General features: G+C 39.3%; 1 protein-coding gene across 2 annotated transcripts; it reads left to right on the forward strand.

Moving 5' to 3' along the window:
• Positions 1–14,770: 14,770 nt before the first annotated feature.
• Positions 14,771–17,799, forward strand: gemin7 (gem (nuclear organelle) associated protein 7). 2 transcript variants are annotated; one of them, XM_083913571.1, is made up of 2 exons: positions 14,771–14,836; positions 16,712–17,799. In XM_083913571.1, the coding sequence occupies exons 1-2, from the start codon at positions 14,815–14,817 to the stop codon at positions 17,107–17,109; spliced, it is 420 nt and encodes a 139-aa protein (XP_083769697.1). In that variant the 5' UTR covers positions 14,771–14,814; the 3' UTR covers positions 17,110–17,799. The 2 variants fall into 2 exon arrangements, with proteins under 2 accessions (XP_083769697.1, XP_083769698.1); XM_083913572.1 differs by having other exon boundaries at positions 14,795–14,840.
• Positions 17,800–18,133: the final 334 nt, after the last annotated feature.

Genomic DNA, 18,133 nt, shown 5'->3' on the forward strand with positions numbered 1-18,133 from the left:
TTACCACAGCATTCAGCGTTTGCCGCAGGTTTGGCTACAACGGTCGAATCACAGCATAGTTCATGGAATTTGTTGTAGGTCTCCGTCCCACAGAGATCTATAAAGACAAAGATCAAGTCAACATAGAAGCATCAAACACATTAATAAGCCTTTCACAGTTATAGCATTCATTCATTCATTCATTCATCTTCAACCGCTTATCCCGGGGTCGCGGGGGGGCTAGAGCCAATCCCAGCTTACATTGGGCGTGAGGCGGGGCACACCCTGGACAGGACGCCAGTTTATCGCAGGGCACATAGAAACGAACAGAGACAGACAACCATTCACACCTAAGGGCAATTTTGTAGAGTCATCAATTAACCTAACACATGCATGTCTTTGGACTGTGGGAGGAAACCGGAGAACCCGGAGAAAACCCACGCAGACACGGGGAGAACATGCAAACTCCACACAGAAGGGCCCAGGCCAGGATGCGAACCTGGAACCTTCTCGCTGTGAGACGACAGCGCTAACCACTACCCCACCGTGCAGACCTACAGTTATAGCAATCCGATGTTTTTAAGATTCCAGTGAAAATCTGGGTTGTGTGGAGGCCCCTATATGCAGTGCTATTTTTGGGCCTCAGATGAAAATTTGCAATCATGATGGTTGTCAATCAAAAATGGAGAAAATATAAATTCTCACAATGTGCTCTCTACAAACTAAACAATCAGAAAACGACATGTAATGACAAACTGCAGCCAACGTAACACTTTAAGCAGTTACAGATGTAGAGTATACATGCAAAAACCTCATTGGCATGTGTAACCAGTATTGTCCCTGCGTTCCAATTCTCATACTACTATACTACGAGAATGAAATGTAGTAGTTTGTGTTCAGCTCAAACGTGAGCCAGACAATCAACGTCCTGTGAGGATCTGGCAGTTGAGGGGTGATGGGGGAGTTGGGATTGGCGCTCGTTCAAAACAACAATGGCGGCTCCTAAAGAGGTTAGCTTAGATGGTGCAATAGCATCAGTTTTATCAGAACTGAAGAGGGTTTTTTTCATCGAGAGAGGAGAACGGCACTGAAGGCTTTTCTCTATGGAAAATATCCTTTCTTTCTTTTCCTGAATGACTTTGGCGAGATTTTGCTGGACACCTGCCCTTTCCCAGTTTCTAATGATGCCTTTTCACATGGTTCTGTGAAACAAATCATTGGACGAGTCAGAATAACATGATATCACATACTTTTTATTTTTACTTTGAGTAAGTACTGCAGCTGCCCTTATATCTACCATACTATTTAGTATGCCAGAAAAAGATTTAGTATGTTCAAATACATAGAATGCCAAATGTATTTTGCCAAAAATACCAGAATGTCCCACTAAATCTGGTCGCATTTTGCAGTATGCAAGCCAGCATGCTATTTTGGCTATTTAGACCCACAATCCTTTGCACAGCATGTATGATGCAGAGGGTCAAAGTTCAACTCACAAAGTTATGTTATGTCTCAATTGTACTGTATGTAACAGTCCGTACTACATATATAAGGGCATTTGAGTACATACTTAAATTAAAAAGTAAAAGTATGGGATTTGGAACTGCACCTGTATCTATTCTACGCATAATTTCTAGTTAAGTTAAAAAAAACGCCAGCAGCAAAACCAAAGCTTCACGCAGCATTTTTTTAAACATGATAAGGGTGCACATTAATCAAAGTGTCTCTGTTTGTATATTTCATAATTTATAAATAAAAAACATGAACATGAAAGCACAATTTTAAACAGCCAGCAATGAAACTGCGCCAGGCAGGTGAGAGATGACATTCAGACACACCTGACTCCGGGCAGCAGCTGGAATTGATGGGCTGTCTCCTGAGGGGTTTTGAGCAGCAGCACTCAGTCTTAGTGCTGTACTGGTTATGCCCACAACACACATGGTCACTGGATTCTTTCCACAGGATCGTCTTGTTATCATGTGGGCCACAACACAACTGCGTGTCCCTGTCGTAAGCATCTGTGGAAAAGAGCAGAATCCTGCACATCACAAGTGTTTTAATAGAATACAAAAGAATAGAACAGATTCTGTGTCACATGTACAATTGTTTAAGATTGAGATGAGATGAAACAGTTGTGAATTTCTGTAGATTACTTGTGTAATTTCGTATCATGAAATTATCATATTTATATGTAAGTTGTGGGACCAAACAAGGTGTATGTCTTTGTATATGTGAGGTGAAGGTCCCTTTAGCTCAGCCCCAGGGTTGCGGTTCTTACGCAAAAGTTTAATACTCCCTAAACAAACATCTGCACCGTAGGTGTCTGATTATGCTGTTCAGTTATAAACACCTGACACCTGCCAGCCAGTCAGAAGAACTGAGTATTTTTCAGTGGGAATGGTATACAGTATGTTACAATAACGAAATAATTACTGTATGTGCAGAACTGTGGTGAGCTTGTTAGTGATAGTGGCTAAACAAGGTGGTTAATTGCCAAGGGCGAAAGTAATTCACCTTCAATTTAGCACATACTGCTTTGTATTTTTAAGCAGATATTTAATGGGTTTTTAAAGTGGAGTTGTACGAGATACTTCTATAGTATATATACTTCTATATATAGTCAGCGTATTACCTACTAAAGAAGCAGACAGGAATAACAGCAGGGAAGCTAAGCAATGATCACATAACCTGTTTGTGGTGTAATAAGTGTCTTATTTGCCAATCACTCTATTAAAGGATCAGCGTATCGTTGATAATGTCGGGTCTGGTAGTTGGACCTGTAGTTCACGCAAGGTATAACGGGGTTTAGGTCACTGTATGTTTATATAATGATTTATATCCATCAGTTGTGTCCAGTTGTACTCACCTTTACTTTTACCACAACACTCTGCATTTGGCGCGGGTTTGGCGATGACAGTTGACTGACAGCATATTTCATTGACTTTGTTGTAAGCCTTCAGTCCACAGCAAGCTGACACATTCTCGCTTATACCCTCTGTAACAGCTGTGATCGAGTCAACATAGAAACAGAGACTAAAGTCAAGATACAAACACCAGAGCGACAGTTACCGCTGAAAGTGCTAGGTGTAACATGAGCCAGTTCCCACATCCCTTCTCCACCTCATACCTCCCTACTTCTCCCACACCTGCTTGGATCACACCCATTTTTAACTCTGTTTTCATTATGATCTCATCTAAATGCTTTAAATGTTTTGTGACTGTATCTAGCACGGTTGGCTGAAAACAGACAAAACACCTGCCAAACTACTGAAACCTGCCTCTGTGTTACGTACTGCTACAGTTGGTGTCTCCAGAACCACATTTTACCATGACATCAAACACACAAACACACACACACACACACACGCACACACACACACACAGTAAAAACTATACCAGAGTTGCTGTCATGGCTGGTAAAAGAAATGGTAATCCCATTTGCTGGCACACAGTTGGCCCCATAAACAATGGCTACGTATTGGAAGCCCTTTAGGTAAGGCAGTTCATTACCTAAAACTTACACAGTATTAGAAACACCTTAGGAACACCAGTCAAACGTAATAAAAAATAACAGCACCACAAACTGCAGACTCCAAAATGGCCTTGTAGTTGAATCAAGACCTCTCTTAAAAACTTTGAACAAAAAAACGGAATTTAAAACCTTCATGGAGTAGAAAATATTGCAGGTTTGTTGTGTTAGACGGCCCCAGTTTAACCATTTATAAACTGGTGATTAATAATATAATATTTGTTGTGGCATGTTTTAGATGTGTTGTGCTCTTTCTAGAGACTAGTCAGCATCATTTTGAGGTTGAAACAAAGTAATCAAGCAGCCACTTGAAGTCTTTAAATGTTCGTAAATTTCCTTACTGCATTCAACAGCTCCCATACATTATCTGGGGACGAAACTTGACACAAATGTGTGGTTATTACCTGCTTTGGTGACTCCATCTCCTACTTTACAGCAGGTAGCTTCTTCAGAGTTGAAAGCCTGTGCTCCACAACATGACAGCCCTGCCCCTTGATGAAGTTGATTCTCACAGCACACGGATTTGCGGATGTCATGCTCTCTTCCCATACAAGTTTTTCTGCAAGACAGTCATTATTATTGCATAGACATTGCAGTTAATATGTAGAAAGTACAGTTATTTTACATATGAAGGAGTGTCCTTTCATATCTATGGACATTTCACCCTTAGCCTTCATAATACTGCCCTCTGTAGGACCCTTTTTAAAACACTCTGACAGGTACCCATATCGGTATACACACATTTCCACCCTCGGTGTACACGTAGTACAACATATTGCACAGGATACAAACATGACCTGTAGTAATGGATCACATTTTAAGATTTGATTTTTGATCTTTCATACAGTTTTTCTTGATCTGGCCCCCAGAGTTTTCTCAATTGCTGTGGGTGGGGGCTGACAGAACTCAAATCTCCTGAACGCTCTGTGCTATCGGCTACATTTGGTGGACATGCGCGATTCTCTGCGTTTCCATGAAAAATTTGGTGTCATTTGGCCAAAAGAAGGAATGTTTGACTTTGCACATCTCAAGAAACATTCATCCAATCAACTTCACACTTGCGGCAGTTGTATGGCTGTGGACCCAAGCTCTGTCCAGTTCATCGAATTATCGGTTCTCAAGAACGATACAAGCAGCAATATCGGGACCAAGCAATCGGCCCATTCCGAAAGGCCATACGTAGGCTTTTCACAACTTAATACCGTCCTGACTTTTCACCAGGGTATACGGTATATGATGGTATTTATGTTTTAAAAAAAAAAAAAAAAAACATAGTAGTTGAGCTAACGGTAGTAAAAGTCCGTCTAGCTTGTCTATTCTACAATGCTGTGTGTCTAATATGGAATTTGCCTACTTAAACAGCAGGGTAAAATAATGAGACCCATATCTCTGTGTTAGCTAGTTCACTTTTATCATCATGAAAAAGCCCAAAATAATCCAAACATGGGCAGCAGTATTTCTTTTACTTTACAAGTTCGTCAACTTGCAGCCCCCATGTTTTTTAGGGTGGCTGTGGAGACTTGCACTATAATAGGCTACATCACCTCGATACATCATCTCTGTATAAGTTAAATAGAAAGAGTAGCATCTGTATTATAGATGGCATAATACTGGTAATACCTTGATAACGCCCAAGCCTAGACATGTGCTTTGAACAAGCACGTCCCAAACGTGCACTTAAGTTAAAATAAATGACAATGACTATTTCAAAAGTTCAAGATGACCTTGCAGTTAAATCAAGACCTCTCTTAAAAACTTTGAAGAAAACTGAAATTTAAAACCTTCATAAAGGTAGAATAACATAACTGGTGATTGATAATGTAATATTGAGTTAAATATACATATATATTTTACAGCATAGGTAGTTACTAAACCTCTTTAATCAGGAAATACTGTATGACTCAACATACAATACCATGTTGTTTAGACCAACTGCCAAGGTTCAATTGTCAACGATCTATGTGAATGTTTTTGCTCTGTTTTTTTTTTTTGAGTGTTCATTTAGGTGACATATTACACACTTTTGTTTCAATGGTGAAAGCATTTTATCTCATCTCATCTTCATCCGCTTATCCGGGGTCGGGTCGTGGGGGCAGCAGCTTTAGCAGGGGACCCCAAACTTCCCTTTCCCGGGCCACATTAACCAGCTCTAACTGGGGGATCCCGAGGCGTTCCCAGGCCAGTGTGGAGATATAATCTCTCCACCTAGTCCTGGGTCTTCCCCGAGGCCTCCTCCCAGCTGGACGTGCCTGGAACACCTCCCTAGGGAGGCGCCCAGGGGGCATCCTTACTAGATGCCCAAACCACCTCAACTGGCTCCTTTCAACGCTAAGGAGCAGCAGCTCTACTCCGAGTTCCTCACGGATGGCTGAACTTCTAACCCTATCTCTAAGGGAGACTCCAGCCACCCTCCTGAGAAAACCCATTTTGGCCGCTTGTACCCGCGACCTTGTTGAGATAAAATTGACAGTTTTTAAAAATAGGTGACGATGACAATTTGACCAGTCATTTGCAAGACATGTCAGATAATCTGATTGCTATGGGATTTTTACTATTATCTTTTTCAGTATTGTCTAACATGAAGAACATCAGACTTTAGTGTCAACATCAAATCAGCATATCAGTGCATCCTACAGCATAGCATAAGTATTTATCCCTCTGTGCTTCTGTCACCACACACACACACACACACACACACACTACATCTACTGTATGTACTTCTGTAACTGACATAATGCACTCTTTAGACCCCAGGCCATGGCCTTGGCCTTTAAAGGACCAGCCAAAATGTCTTGACTTTGCCAAGATGTCCTCACACATGCAGGGGGAACAAACTCACCGGTAGCAGTTGTTTTCAGAGGCTGCAGTAACTCCCACAGCAGACTCTATCAACAGACATAACCAAGTTATAAGTCACTAACAATAGCAGTACAGTCATACAAAATGTACACTGTCAACATTTGGTTTGGAGATGAACATAACATTTGGTTAACTGTAATGACATCCAGATTACCTTTTTAATTAGGTGCAGATGGGGCATAATTAATCATTATGTACTTGGCCATCTCAATTTTTATGAGGTGTTGTATTTGATTTCAAGCCAAAGTCATGACTTGCTGTGTGGAAGGAACAAAATATGGGAATGAATAAGCAGTCTAGCAGAGAATAAGGGGCTCCATTGATTTCAACAGAAAGTGCAACAGTTCTACATGTTTGCTGAACTATTTTGGTGTAAAGCAGTGGTGTTTCTGGGGTCAGCGGTTTCCAAGATCATGTCAGAGGCACACGTCAATCAACCACCTGACATCCACACCTTAATTTACTGTTGCCTCTCTCCTCACCTTTGAACCTTTCCATTAATGCTACAGGTGACGCATCCACGTCCACGCAAGGAAATGGGGTTACATTATGCCATATTTAAGAAAAAAAGAAAGAAAGAAAGAAAGAGAGAAACTAAATGACTTTACGTCAAGAACTTGAAACGTGCTGTGTATAATGCTGAAATTTCCCTCTGCATCTCATCTTTAAATGCCGGATTGGTCACACATCTTCACAATAGCGCGTTTTAAAATCCATCCCGGTTTTTAAATGTGGAAATTATCACTGATTATCTGCTTTCCGAAAGCACGAGACCATCGCTGACTGCAGGAGACGTTCATTTCCAGACGGAAGTACGCAGTTTACGTAGCCCGCGCGCCCCTCAGCCCCTAACCTTGCCTTCAACTGGGCTCCGTTCTCCATCTCCCTTTCTCTCTCACGCACGCACGCACGCACGCACACACATACACACACACACGCGCGCGGGTCGCTTACACTACTGTCAAACTGCATTCCAGCAAGGTCGTGGGAATCCTGAGCAAACACATCATGATGACTCAATGAAGTAAGTTAATTAGTTAATCAGCACTTACCACAAACATGCGCGAAGCCGTAAATGAGCCAGACTGAAAGAATATAGCCATAAGCATGATTATATTGGTTACAATCTGTCACTGTCATGAATCCCATTTCATTTGGAATAAGATAAGTGCCCGTAGCCTACCCAGGAGAGCCGACCGCCGGAGCATCTTGGAGTTTGTTCTTGCGCTGCTGACAACTGACCTGCTGCACTTCCAGAGAGTGGGTGAGATGCATAGCTAGAGATAGGCCTGCGTCTAAATAGTGCCAATAGGGAACTCCTCCCACACTCAAAAATATGTCACTAATAGCCTATAACCTGTGGAGTCATAGTCGCGTGATGCACACACTTTTGATCTCTTAATGAGGAGGCTTTGCTTTGTAGAAGTACAAAGAATTGGCATCAAAATATACTTTTAGTAGCAAAAGTAGAAGTACTCATTATGCAGAATACTGTACGATTTCATAATAATTTAGCCCATGTACAGTATATTCTATATTATTATATTATAGATTCATCACTTTAATGTTGCAGCTGGTCAAGATGGAGCTTTAATTAGGTGTACTTTGAATTCTGCTGAGCAGTTTAATCTGTAATGGATTTATTTTAGATTTATTTATTTGTACAATAAAAACATACAAAACATAGGCAACATAAATAACAAAAGCATAGAAAACTTAAAAAAACAAAAAACAGATTGTGCAGGTGAGATTAAAAAATACCTAGAGGTTTATTAAGGAAATCTCACCTCAAAGGTCGTTAAATGTAAGAATCTAAAAAAAACATTAAAAAAGGGAGCTCTGGAGAAAAATTACAACGGTGATTCAGGCTGCTTGATGCTTTTTTAGTGGATGACACAGGCTATCTTCAATTAACTGACTTTATCGCATGAAGCTCAGGCGGTCCTCCAAAAGTCCCACCTGAGCCCCAAACACAAAGACTTCCAGGTTAATCCAATACGGAAAGTGCCAAAAATCGCAGTCTATCCAGTGTCCACTAGGGGCATGCTTCATAATAGAGCAATTTTTCATTGACCCCCATGTTAAATAGGCCATTTTAACAGCACAATTGAACCTCTTTTAAGCCTGGAACAAAAAAAACATTCTAGTCTGTAAGTTTAGGTCATATCTCCATGACAACACTAAGGGGGTGAATTTTTTTGTACCAGGCTAATTTTTATTTTATTGGAGGTTAAAGTTTATGAATAATTAGGGGAGCGGCCTCTTGAGTGACAGCTAGCCGCTGGCCCTCATTTCGCCTCGGAGGTATACGTCAGCCAGATGGACGTATCTCCCTTCCCCCAACGTCCCATCAATGCCCTTTTTTGGTAAGAAGAAAGGAGGTGACTCCCGTAAGCGAGTACGACTGGATCAAGTTGAGAGAACGGACCCTCGATGGAGATGCTACGCCCAATTTTTATACAGTCTATGGTCCCACCACCTTATGACAGTCCTGTTAACACATGACCTGTTTGTGTCATTTCTGTTCCTCTGTTTCCAGCTGTTTGCCAGACAATAAGTCATTATGGTTTACATGCAATGAACACCAATGCATTTACTCTTGTGTGTTAGTGACGGGTAAATCGGCCAATCAAATGTTGCTGTTAGTGGGTGGGACAAAAAAAAATTCTCTCTTTCCTGAAGGCCACTGACATGTAGACGGGTCAGTGAGCCCGAAGAGTTAAATCAGTACAGCTACAGCTGCTACTGGAGAAAGACAACAACACTGCAACTAGCTTGATAGCAGTGACTTTTTCATGGACCAACTCCAGCATTAGAGGAAACAGAGAAGGTGGAAAGTGTTATCAACGCCATCTGTGGATGACAAGAAAACTAACGGGTTATATTGTTGAAGTTGCTGCTTCTTTCCTCAGATAAATCGTCAGCCAGAGCTAATAGAAGATTTACTAGCTGGACTAACCGAACAAAGTCAAGTCAGCGTCACCAGGGTTCTACTGAACACCTGAACACTATGTGAGTTTTAAAACATTAGGAGATGTCAGAGTAGACCAGAATTATCAGCATCACAAATTCTGTCTCCTTAACAACAAACCTGCAGAATAGATCCCTGATTTTTTTTCACTCCAAATCAAAGCAGGAGACACCGTACGCATGCAGACACGGCACAGTTGGGAGCCTGCAGTCGTCATCAGACAGTGAGATGAACCATGTTCCCACACCGTGCAGACACCGGCAGGGAGGATGCAAATGGAGGAACAGGCGACATCTGAGGAAGAAACACCTGAGTCTGTTAAGGGACACTCCCCTTGATGGACATTTGGAGTCAGAGGTGCAACCCTCTCAGGCACCTGAGTCATTTGACTCACCACCACCAGAAGACCCACCAGACCTACAAGCTACATCAGAAGTGGCAGAACAGTCAGCCGCTCTGCCAGGAACAGGGACTGATCTCATGGATATTTATGTTGCCATTCAGTATGTGTACCCTAAAAAAAGAGGGGGGGGGGGGGGGGGGGCACCTCAGTATAGTTGCAAACATGCAATGGAACTGGAAAATAATTTACATTAAGCTAACATCTAACCCCCACCCGAATTTGTCATCAAGCATCTGGTTGAATCCCAAGTTAAAAATAGAGAAGAAACCATTTCATTGGAAGCATTGGGTGGATAGATGATTTTTGGTCCTGGGGTATTTATATGATAAGGCATAACGAAATCATTCTTAGTACCGAAGCAACAATTTGGTCTCCATCAGCAGCGCTGCAGGAGGTCCTGACTCACAAAATGTTGCAGAAAAAAATCTGATAAATTGATCACAAAGAGGTGCTAAATTAAAACAAAGATGATGCAAGATGACTTAAAATAGAAAGCTGATTGCAACACACATCCTGCCGGCCAGGACGTGGTTTTCTCAGCTGTATTATGACTGCACATGAGGGCCTTTTCATTATGCTGAGCAATCATCTGGAGAAATACAGTGCTAAGGGAATTGCATCGCCTTCATCAAAGGTTCCTAATACAACTATATGACAACATATACGTATGAACGTATATGTTTTTCATTTTATTGATTGATTTGTGTAGTTTTGATTATTTAATTTACTTGCCCTTAATTTTCTACTATTGTTAATGTTCTTTTAGCCAATTTTTTGTGAGCATTGTATACCGTTTAAAGATGCCCTACTACGCTACTTTTCAGGGTCATATTGGTATTTTATTTCTGATATTGTCCACTGCTGCAGCACCCCTGTGCGGCAGGCTCTGTCTGAGCTTCTGAGCTTCACCTTCTGAAGTATAATAGAACAACTAGGCCTTTATCTGTTTCAGATAGATAGTGGTCTCTGCCTATGAGCTCTCCAGCTCAACACGCTGAGCGTCATGTGAATTTACCTTTTATCAACATTCTCCAAGTCAGATGTTGGAAAGAAAAGTCTAAATTTAGATTTAAGTCTTGGTTGGAAGAATTCAGACTCAACAACTGAATCTATTTGTCAAAATGTGTGGGAATACAGTATACGGTACTGTAAATGTTAAATGGGAGTATTTGGATTCTGAGCGAGCAATAGGAGTTTTTTCTGCTATTTGTCAAACCAATGGAGGCATCAGGGAAGTGAATGCCTAAAGTTGCTCATCTCAAGTCCTCCCCAGGACAGAGCTGCACTATTGTCTACTGTTTGTATGTTTTGGCTGCACTTGCTGATGCCAAGTGCAACGAACTGTGCTGTGATACGGTAAAAGATGTTATCCCCTCTTTGAAAGAGGTTATTGTTCATATTGAACATTCATATGATATCAACAGGGCAGGTTCACATGTACATGTTCATGTATTGTAAATTTAGAATAATACTAAAGCACCCTGCTTTAGAACAAATATTATCCTTTATTAGATGAAAATATGTCTTAAAACACTAAGCTAAACACAATACTATTATGCACAAAAATAGTTAAGCAACTGTAAAATAATAACAACTCAACATTATTGCACAAAAGAGAACAAATACAACCAATGATGTGTTCAATTGTAACTATTGTACGGCAGTGAGACTCTAAATGCTTTTTACTGGTTGCTATCTCAAAATGTATGTTTTGGATATGCTGTTGAGGAGAAAGAGTTGTTGGGCTTTGGACTGATAGTTCTTCAATGTGTGCTGACACACCTATGTGCTTTTCCTAATGCTGCAGGACAGTTTCAAGGATTTTACAGTCAAACAAACAAGTATTGTTGTCCATAGGACACTTTTATCATAGGTACACATCACTGTGGATTTATAGTGCTGATAGCATCCTTAATGCTCACATTTAACATTTACAGTTAGTATGTAAGTGTAGTAAGCCAGAGATAAAAAGTTGTGATTTCTAACATTTTGAATCATGCACTTGTCACACATGGTTTTGTCAGGACCCTTTGGCGTCACTTATCATAGCCATAACACTACGTGGTTAGGGTTAAGAAACATGAACGGGACACTTACCGCAGTGTCTTTGGTGAAAGTCTGGTGTTTGTTTGAGGTCGCCCATTGGTGGTTTCAATCCTGGAGCACTTGCTCTAAACATCTAATATCACCACAGATGGCTTTACAGTTAAAAGCCTGATGAGGCCAAGGGCCGTGACAAAAAGGCAGTAAGTTTGTCACTACAGAATGAATGACCCCGGTCGCATACAGTCACTGGATTAATTGTGAATATTTAAATATTCCATCCAACACTTTATTATACAGCCCATGACTTATAACTTAAATACCCATATTACACTTACGGTGTAATACTTTCAAATGAATCAGTACATTTAAATACTTACTGGTTCCTACTGTTACTCATGCACATATGAGAACTCATTGGATTGTAGCAGTTCTTCAGAAATGGTCTTTCATCTATTTAATTGTCTTTGAAGTTACTATCTATCAAAGAGTGAGTTAAAACGATGGTGATGGATCATATGACCCACTAACGAAAGCACTTGTACTTGTTTTTTTTATTACGATCAGGGCTTGACACTAACTTATTTGCTCACCAGCCACTGTGGCTAGTAAGTTACTAGCCACTCAGCATTTTCACCAACCACAAATTTGTATATATAGTATATTAAGAAGAAAAAGCCCTATATAAACGTTAGCTTTATATAGGGCAGCTTTATATAGGGCAGCTTTAAGCGGTGCGGGGATGTAGAAGATTAATTAGAGAGATAACTCTACTGAAAAAAAAACTGTCTGTTTAAATACAGCATTTATTAACAACACTATTTATCTATGACAACATTAAACACTGAAGTCTAATGCAATTCAAATACATACAATTCATAAAACATAGAACGTTTAAATATTTTTAATTGAAAGCCTTGGTAATTACTCTTTACACAGGTCATCTAAGCAGCATTCACGTACAGGTGCATCTCAAAACCTAAGACGATCATGACATTTTCCCCCATATATTAGATGAGTTACTGAAACTTTGTGTTCCTTTACAGTTTCACATTTGACGTTTGCATTACACATCACAATCGAAACCTTTTGCTTTTTCCCTGCTGTAAGAAAATACAATCTGTGCAGTATTTTGTTTTCCTAACACCATCATACGTTAGCCACACTCTACCTGCCTTCCACTTGTCTTTTTCTTTTTCCACCACATGTTGATAGTTGCTCATCACGCCTGGATCTACTTCTCTAGTTGTAGCCTTGTTTCTCAACTTAACTGTTGTTGTTGTCCGTCCAACACTGAAGAGTCGTCCCTCATGAGTGCTCATGGGAATTGTAGTGTCATTGTATCACTTTGCCGACAGTTTATTAATTTAGATTCCCTTTGAGAAGACTACCATTCAACCAGCCAAAGTGGCTAGTTGGAGCAACTGTGTTACCCGCCACGGCTGAAATTCACCTGCATTTGGCTGGTGGGTGGGTGTTAATGTCGAGTCCTGATTACAATCTCTGTGTCTGTGGCGACATTCCTGGGCTAGATGTATAAGCCGCCATGTTAGTGATGCTGCTGACAGCGGTTGGTCTGAAGGCATAACTTGTCACTGACAGTTATGCTGCGTTCACTTGTAATCGAAAATCTGGAATTTCCAACTTCTGAGTCAGCCCACCACCATGAACGTGACACAAGATAGAGGCTCTGAAAGAACAGGCTCGCCTTCAGTTACATCTTACTGCCAACGAGGCCCCTATAAACAATTCCTAATCTTACAGATTATGACTTAAACTTGGTTATTTTTTACATCTGTCTTTACTTTCCAACTGTAAATAACAGAAGTGCTTTGAATGAGTCTATTGAACATGTTTTTGTAGATTGTTTTCATGTTATTTCTTTGGGGTTTGATTTACAGAAGTACCTTTCAAAATGTGTGGTTAAAAAAGTAATACTAACAAAAATGGATCTATTACTCATTCTTAATTCCTCTCATCCCAAATATTTGTCATATGAAACGAACACAATTAATTTAAACATTAACTTAGCAAATTAACATATCCATGAAATGATTTGGATGAACAAACTACCGTCCTTTTTATATTTTCAAACATTCAGATTTTATATCATATTTGACCACTATGGAAAACTTACAACTCAAAAAAGAATAAATTGGCAAAACTGTTATTTATTTTCTCCCTAAGTTTATCAACAGACCACATATATATATTCCAAGACAAACAAGCAAGTCCAGTTGCTTTTGACTTAAATTTCTTTGGGGGTAACGATGACCTGGACAAATGAGAACATTCACAGGCTTAGACCACATATATGTTTTTGTTTTTGTCATTCTTCATTCCTTTTCTATGTTTTACTGTCTTTGTACATTTTCATTTATGTTATTATTATTTTTACATTTAGAAATGTACTGTAAAGTATGGGGGTGGATATTTTTTTTCTATATATCTTTCTGTGAGTATCTGAATCACATATTATTTTTTTGGTAAACACACGTACAGCTAAATGTGTGTTACTTTATTGTGCGTTGATTTTTTTTTTGCTTAGCACTCGGCAAAGCGTTTTCTGTTTTATTTTTTTATATATATATATATAAGAAATCTGTTGGGCTAGGAAGCTCATTTCTATTTTTGTTGTAAGTTATAAAGAAGGATCAGGGGTGGGAGTTTATAAGTTTCACTTCTTCTCACTCCTTTTCGAATATTTTATTTCATGATGAATGCAATTACTGCTGTAGATATGTATGTGCATTCATGTGTATGTACACATATGTGTGTATTAATTTTTTGGGGAGAAATATTCGAAATAAATGCAACAAGGCAAGAAATACATTTTTGGCATTGTGTATATCTCATGAAGATGTAATAAAAGTAATTCTTTACACAAATTTAGTTTTTTACCTGTCAATCTACCGGTGTCACCACTAGGCGGCGGTGACGCGTCTGTAAGCTGCTTTTCCATTCGCCAATAAATGCACCGAAGAAGAAGACGCAGTAGCAACGTCGTCGCAGGTGGCTGATGAACTTCTGATGCAGATAACTGGAGCAAACAGTGAGTACGTGTGTAAAGAAACATCCAGGGGGGCACGGAAACCCTTGTGCACCTTCGGTTAAACTAGCACACTGCAGTAGCCACTGCTGTTAGGGAACAAAGCGTGATTTTCGGACATGTTTTGTTCAAAATAACCAGCTTTGTCTGAGCTAACACGCTCACAACAACCTTAAACATAGAGTGAAACGACTTTTCAATGCGACATGTGTGTTTGGTCTGTGGGGCGACCTTACCTGCAGCTTTGTAGGTAGATATGTTTGATATTTGTGAGCTTTAATGTCGAACATGTCGCATACAGGTTCAGGTAAGCTGTATAAAACTGCGTTTTCTCAATAACATGGAGCCATGTCACTCAGTGTAACATGAAGCGCATCACAAGCACTAAACGCAACCATTAAAGACAGGGTATCAAGAAATCCACACAAGCCTCTTTAGATACATTAGTAGCTTGATTATCTCTCTTTAAAAAAAAAAACATTTATCATCAATTGACAATTGAAAAAGGAACAAAAAACAATTCAAGACTTGACAAGGGCACACATCGAAATATGGACAAACATTATCTAAAAAATAATATATAGTAGGTACCCTAAATATGAGAAATACAGAAATAACAAAATAATAAGTAGATGCATTAAATAAATAAATAGGTCTAATAAAAAATATTAAAAGGAAATTAAATTAAGTAAATAAATAAAAAAATATATAAAGGGCAAGTAATAATGGCTGACAAGTTATCTGAATGTAATTTGAATAAAATTCAATGGCTAAACATTTTTCGTTGAATTCAACATTAAAAAAAAAACAAAATATATTTTTTTACTTAAAATAATGGGAATGAAGGGGTTGCCTTTGACATTTTGACTTTATGTATATGGACTTTTTCCTAGTAATATGAAGGGATTAATTATGTTACATTTATTATTGTGAGAGAAGGAGCCTAAAATAATAATATTCTCATCAAGAGTGACACCTAACTGTAGTTTTAGCAAAAAGAAAAAAATCTTTTCAAAATGGACACTTATAAAATAAACGGATGGTACTTTCTCTATTTTTTTTACAAAAGGAACAGCTGTCATCAATGTCAGAAAATGTGGATGTGTATGCATTAGTAGGTCAGATGTCATGTAATAGCTTAAGATTTAATTCTCTAATTTTGTTAGAAAAATCATTACTAACCAAATTCAAATTAAATTAAATGGGACAAGCCAAGCTCTACTCCAGTTTGTATCATTAAAGAGGGAGTTCCAATAAGTCCCCTATGAGGGGTTATTTTCCTGCTGCTATAGGGTTAATTAACTCTAAATCATAGGTTTCAATGTTTTCTGATGCTGCTAAACACGTGTGACCTATCTCATAGGGCTGCTTTTTATTATTTATTATTTAGTGAGCAAGAAAATTTCCAATAATAATCAAGAATGTTGATCACAAATTCCCTAAACAACGTAATTCATTCAATGCTTTATAAGTGACATAAAACTAGAAATGATCAAACTTTTGTTGATCAGTTGAATGTTTGTAATCAATTTTGACTGCTTCAAGCTCGTGTACGCATATCCCAACAGGATCAGGATAAAATGCATAAACAATCTCACGATTCAAAGACGCCAGCACCCTGAGACACTAGATGCTCCCCAAAAGACAATTTATTAAGTACAACGATGTCAAGGAATCAAAGTACATTAATCGTTTTTAATGATTAATAAAAACACAGGAAAAACTAAATCCTTATTTTTAGTTCATGAATTTAAACTTCTTGATTATCCATGTGAATATACTGTATATGCTGAATTAATGTATTTTAAAATGTCTTTATAGAACGTATATTGCCTCGCTTGTTAATGTTTTTTGTTTTTCTTTAATTGGTATTGGCAGAAAGACGCAACATGGCAACGCCGGTGTCTGTGCTGCGCCTGCCAAAAGGGCCCGACCCCAATGGCCGCGGATTTGACCCCAGATCACCCCGTTTCATCGCTCTCTGTCGTACCTCCATTCCCACTTCTGCTGCGTCCGAGGCAGACGCCGAACAGCTGCAGAGCGAGCAGCATGCGCGGTCTGTGCTGAGGGAGAGTTTCCTCCGATGCCTCCTCTCCATGACCAACAAGAAGGTTCAGTTCAACATGCATGAGAAGGTGAAGGTGGAGGCCACGTTTGGAGCGTCTGACATTGACGTGATGAACTTTCAGGTGTCGGACCTGCACACTCCCATTGGGGTTCAAAAAGAGGCCCTGATTAGGTGTCAGGATGTGATTTCATTCACTTTTGATGCATGAACCCTTTTGTTTCCTGATAACGTGCCATTTCGGATGACAGGCACTTGGTAATCTCATTTGCTGGTGATAGTGAGCTCTATTTTCACAATGTGAGATAGTTTGTTAAAATGGGTTGTCTTTTTTCAATCCTGTCTGTTCAGTTCAGCGGGTCTTACTGCTCTGGGTGACGGCTTTCAAAAATCAAACACAGAGGGTCAGTCCCACTCTTTCAGCACAAGAGGGAGTTGTAGGCTTATGTTTCAAGATGGTACCTGGGATTTGTACAAGGATTGGGTGATTTTTGACAAAGCGTTGACCAAAATTTTGATAAAAGGATGATGTTTTCTGATGACTTCCAGTGCTTTCAGAATCTGTTTACCCACAATAACATCTAGGAAGTAACTCTGGCTGAGCAGGTAGAGACACCCACTGTTTGTTTTTTATTGTTTCTTTCAGCTCTAATAGTTTACTAAGTTCAGAATGTTACAGAACATAATGGTAAATCACACCAATATTTAGCCTTGCATCACAGTGTACCAGTTTGGGTGCCATCTCTGTAGATCGTCAGCATTGCTGTCTTCCTTTGTGAGATACATTACCATTTCATTCTGAAACTGAAGCAAATGAAACATTGCACCTGAACTGTTTCTTTTGAGTTAACCACTTTTGTATTTTGTATAAAACAGGAATAAAATTCCACAGCAAAATTGAGTTTTCCAGTTTTCTTTGATTGTCCATAAGTCTCAAAGAGTTGCCTAGCTTTATCTCTCTTTATCTAACAGTATGACCAATGTAGTTTTTGCAGTGCGTAGTCCATCGATCAAGAGAAAATTCATCTGCAGCTATTTAATAATCAAAGCAAAAATCTTCAAACATTTAATGGTTTCAGGTTTGCAATTGTGAGACTTTCGCCCTTGTCTTACATCGAAGCAAATTGAACCTTGCAGTTTTTGACTGGTTGTACAGAAACAATTGACAACAACAAATCCTTAAATGCAACCCCATTTGCAGTAATGGCAGATTTCTTTTTTCAACATTTAATTAT

This window comes from Echiichthys vipera, assembly GCF_963691815.1.
Source record: "Echiichthys vipera genome assembly, chromosome: 5".
Lineage (NCBI taxonomy): Eukaryota > Metazoa > Chordata > Actinopteri > Perciformes > Trachinidae > Echiichthys > Echiichthys vipera.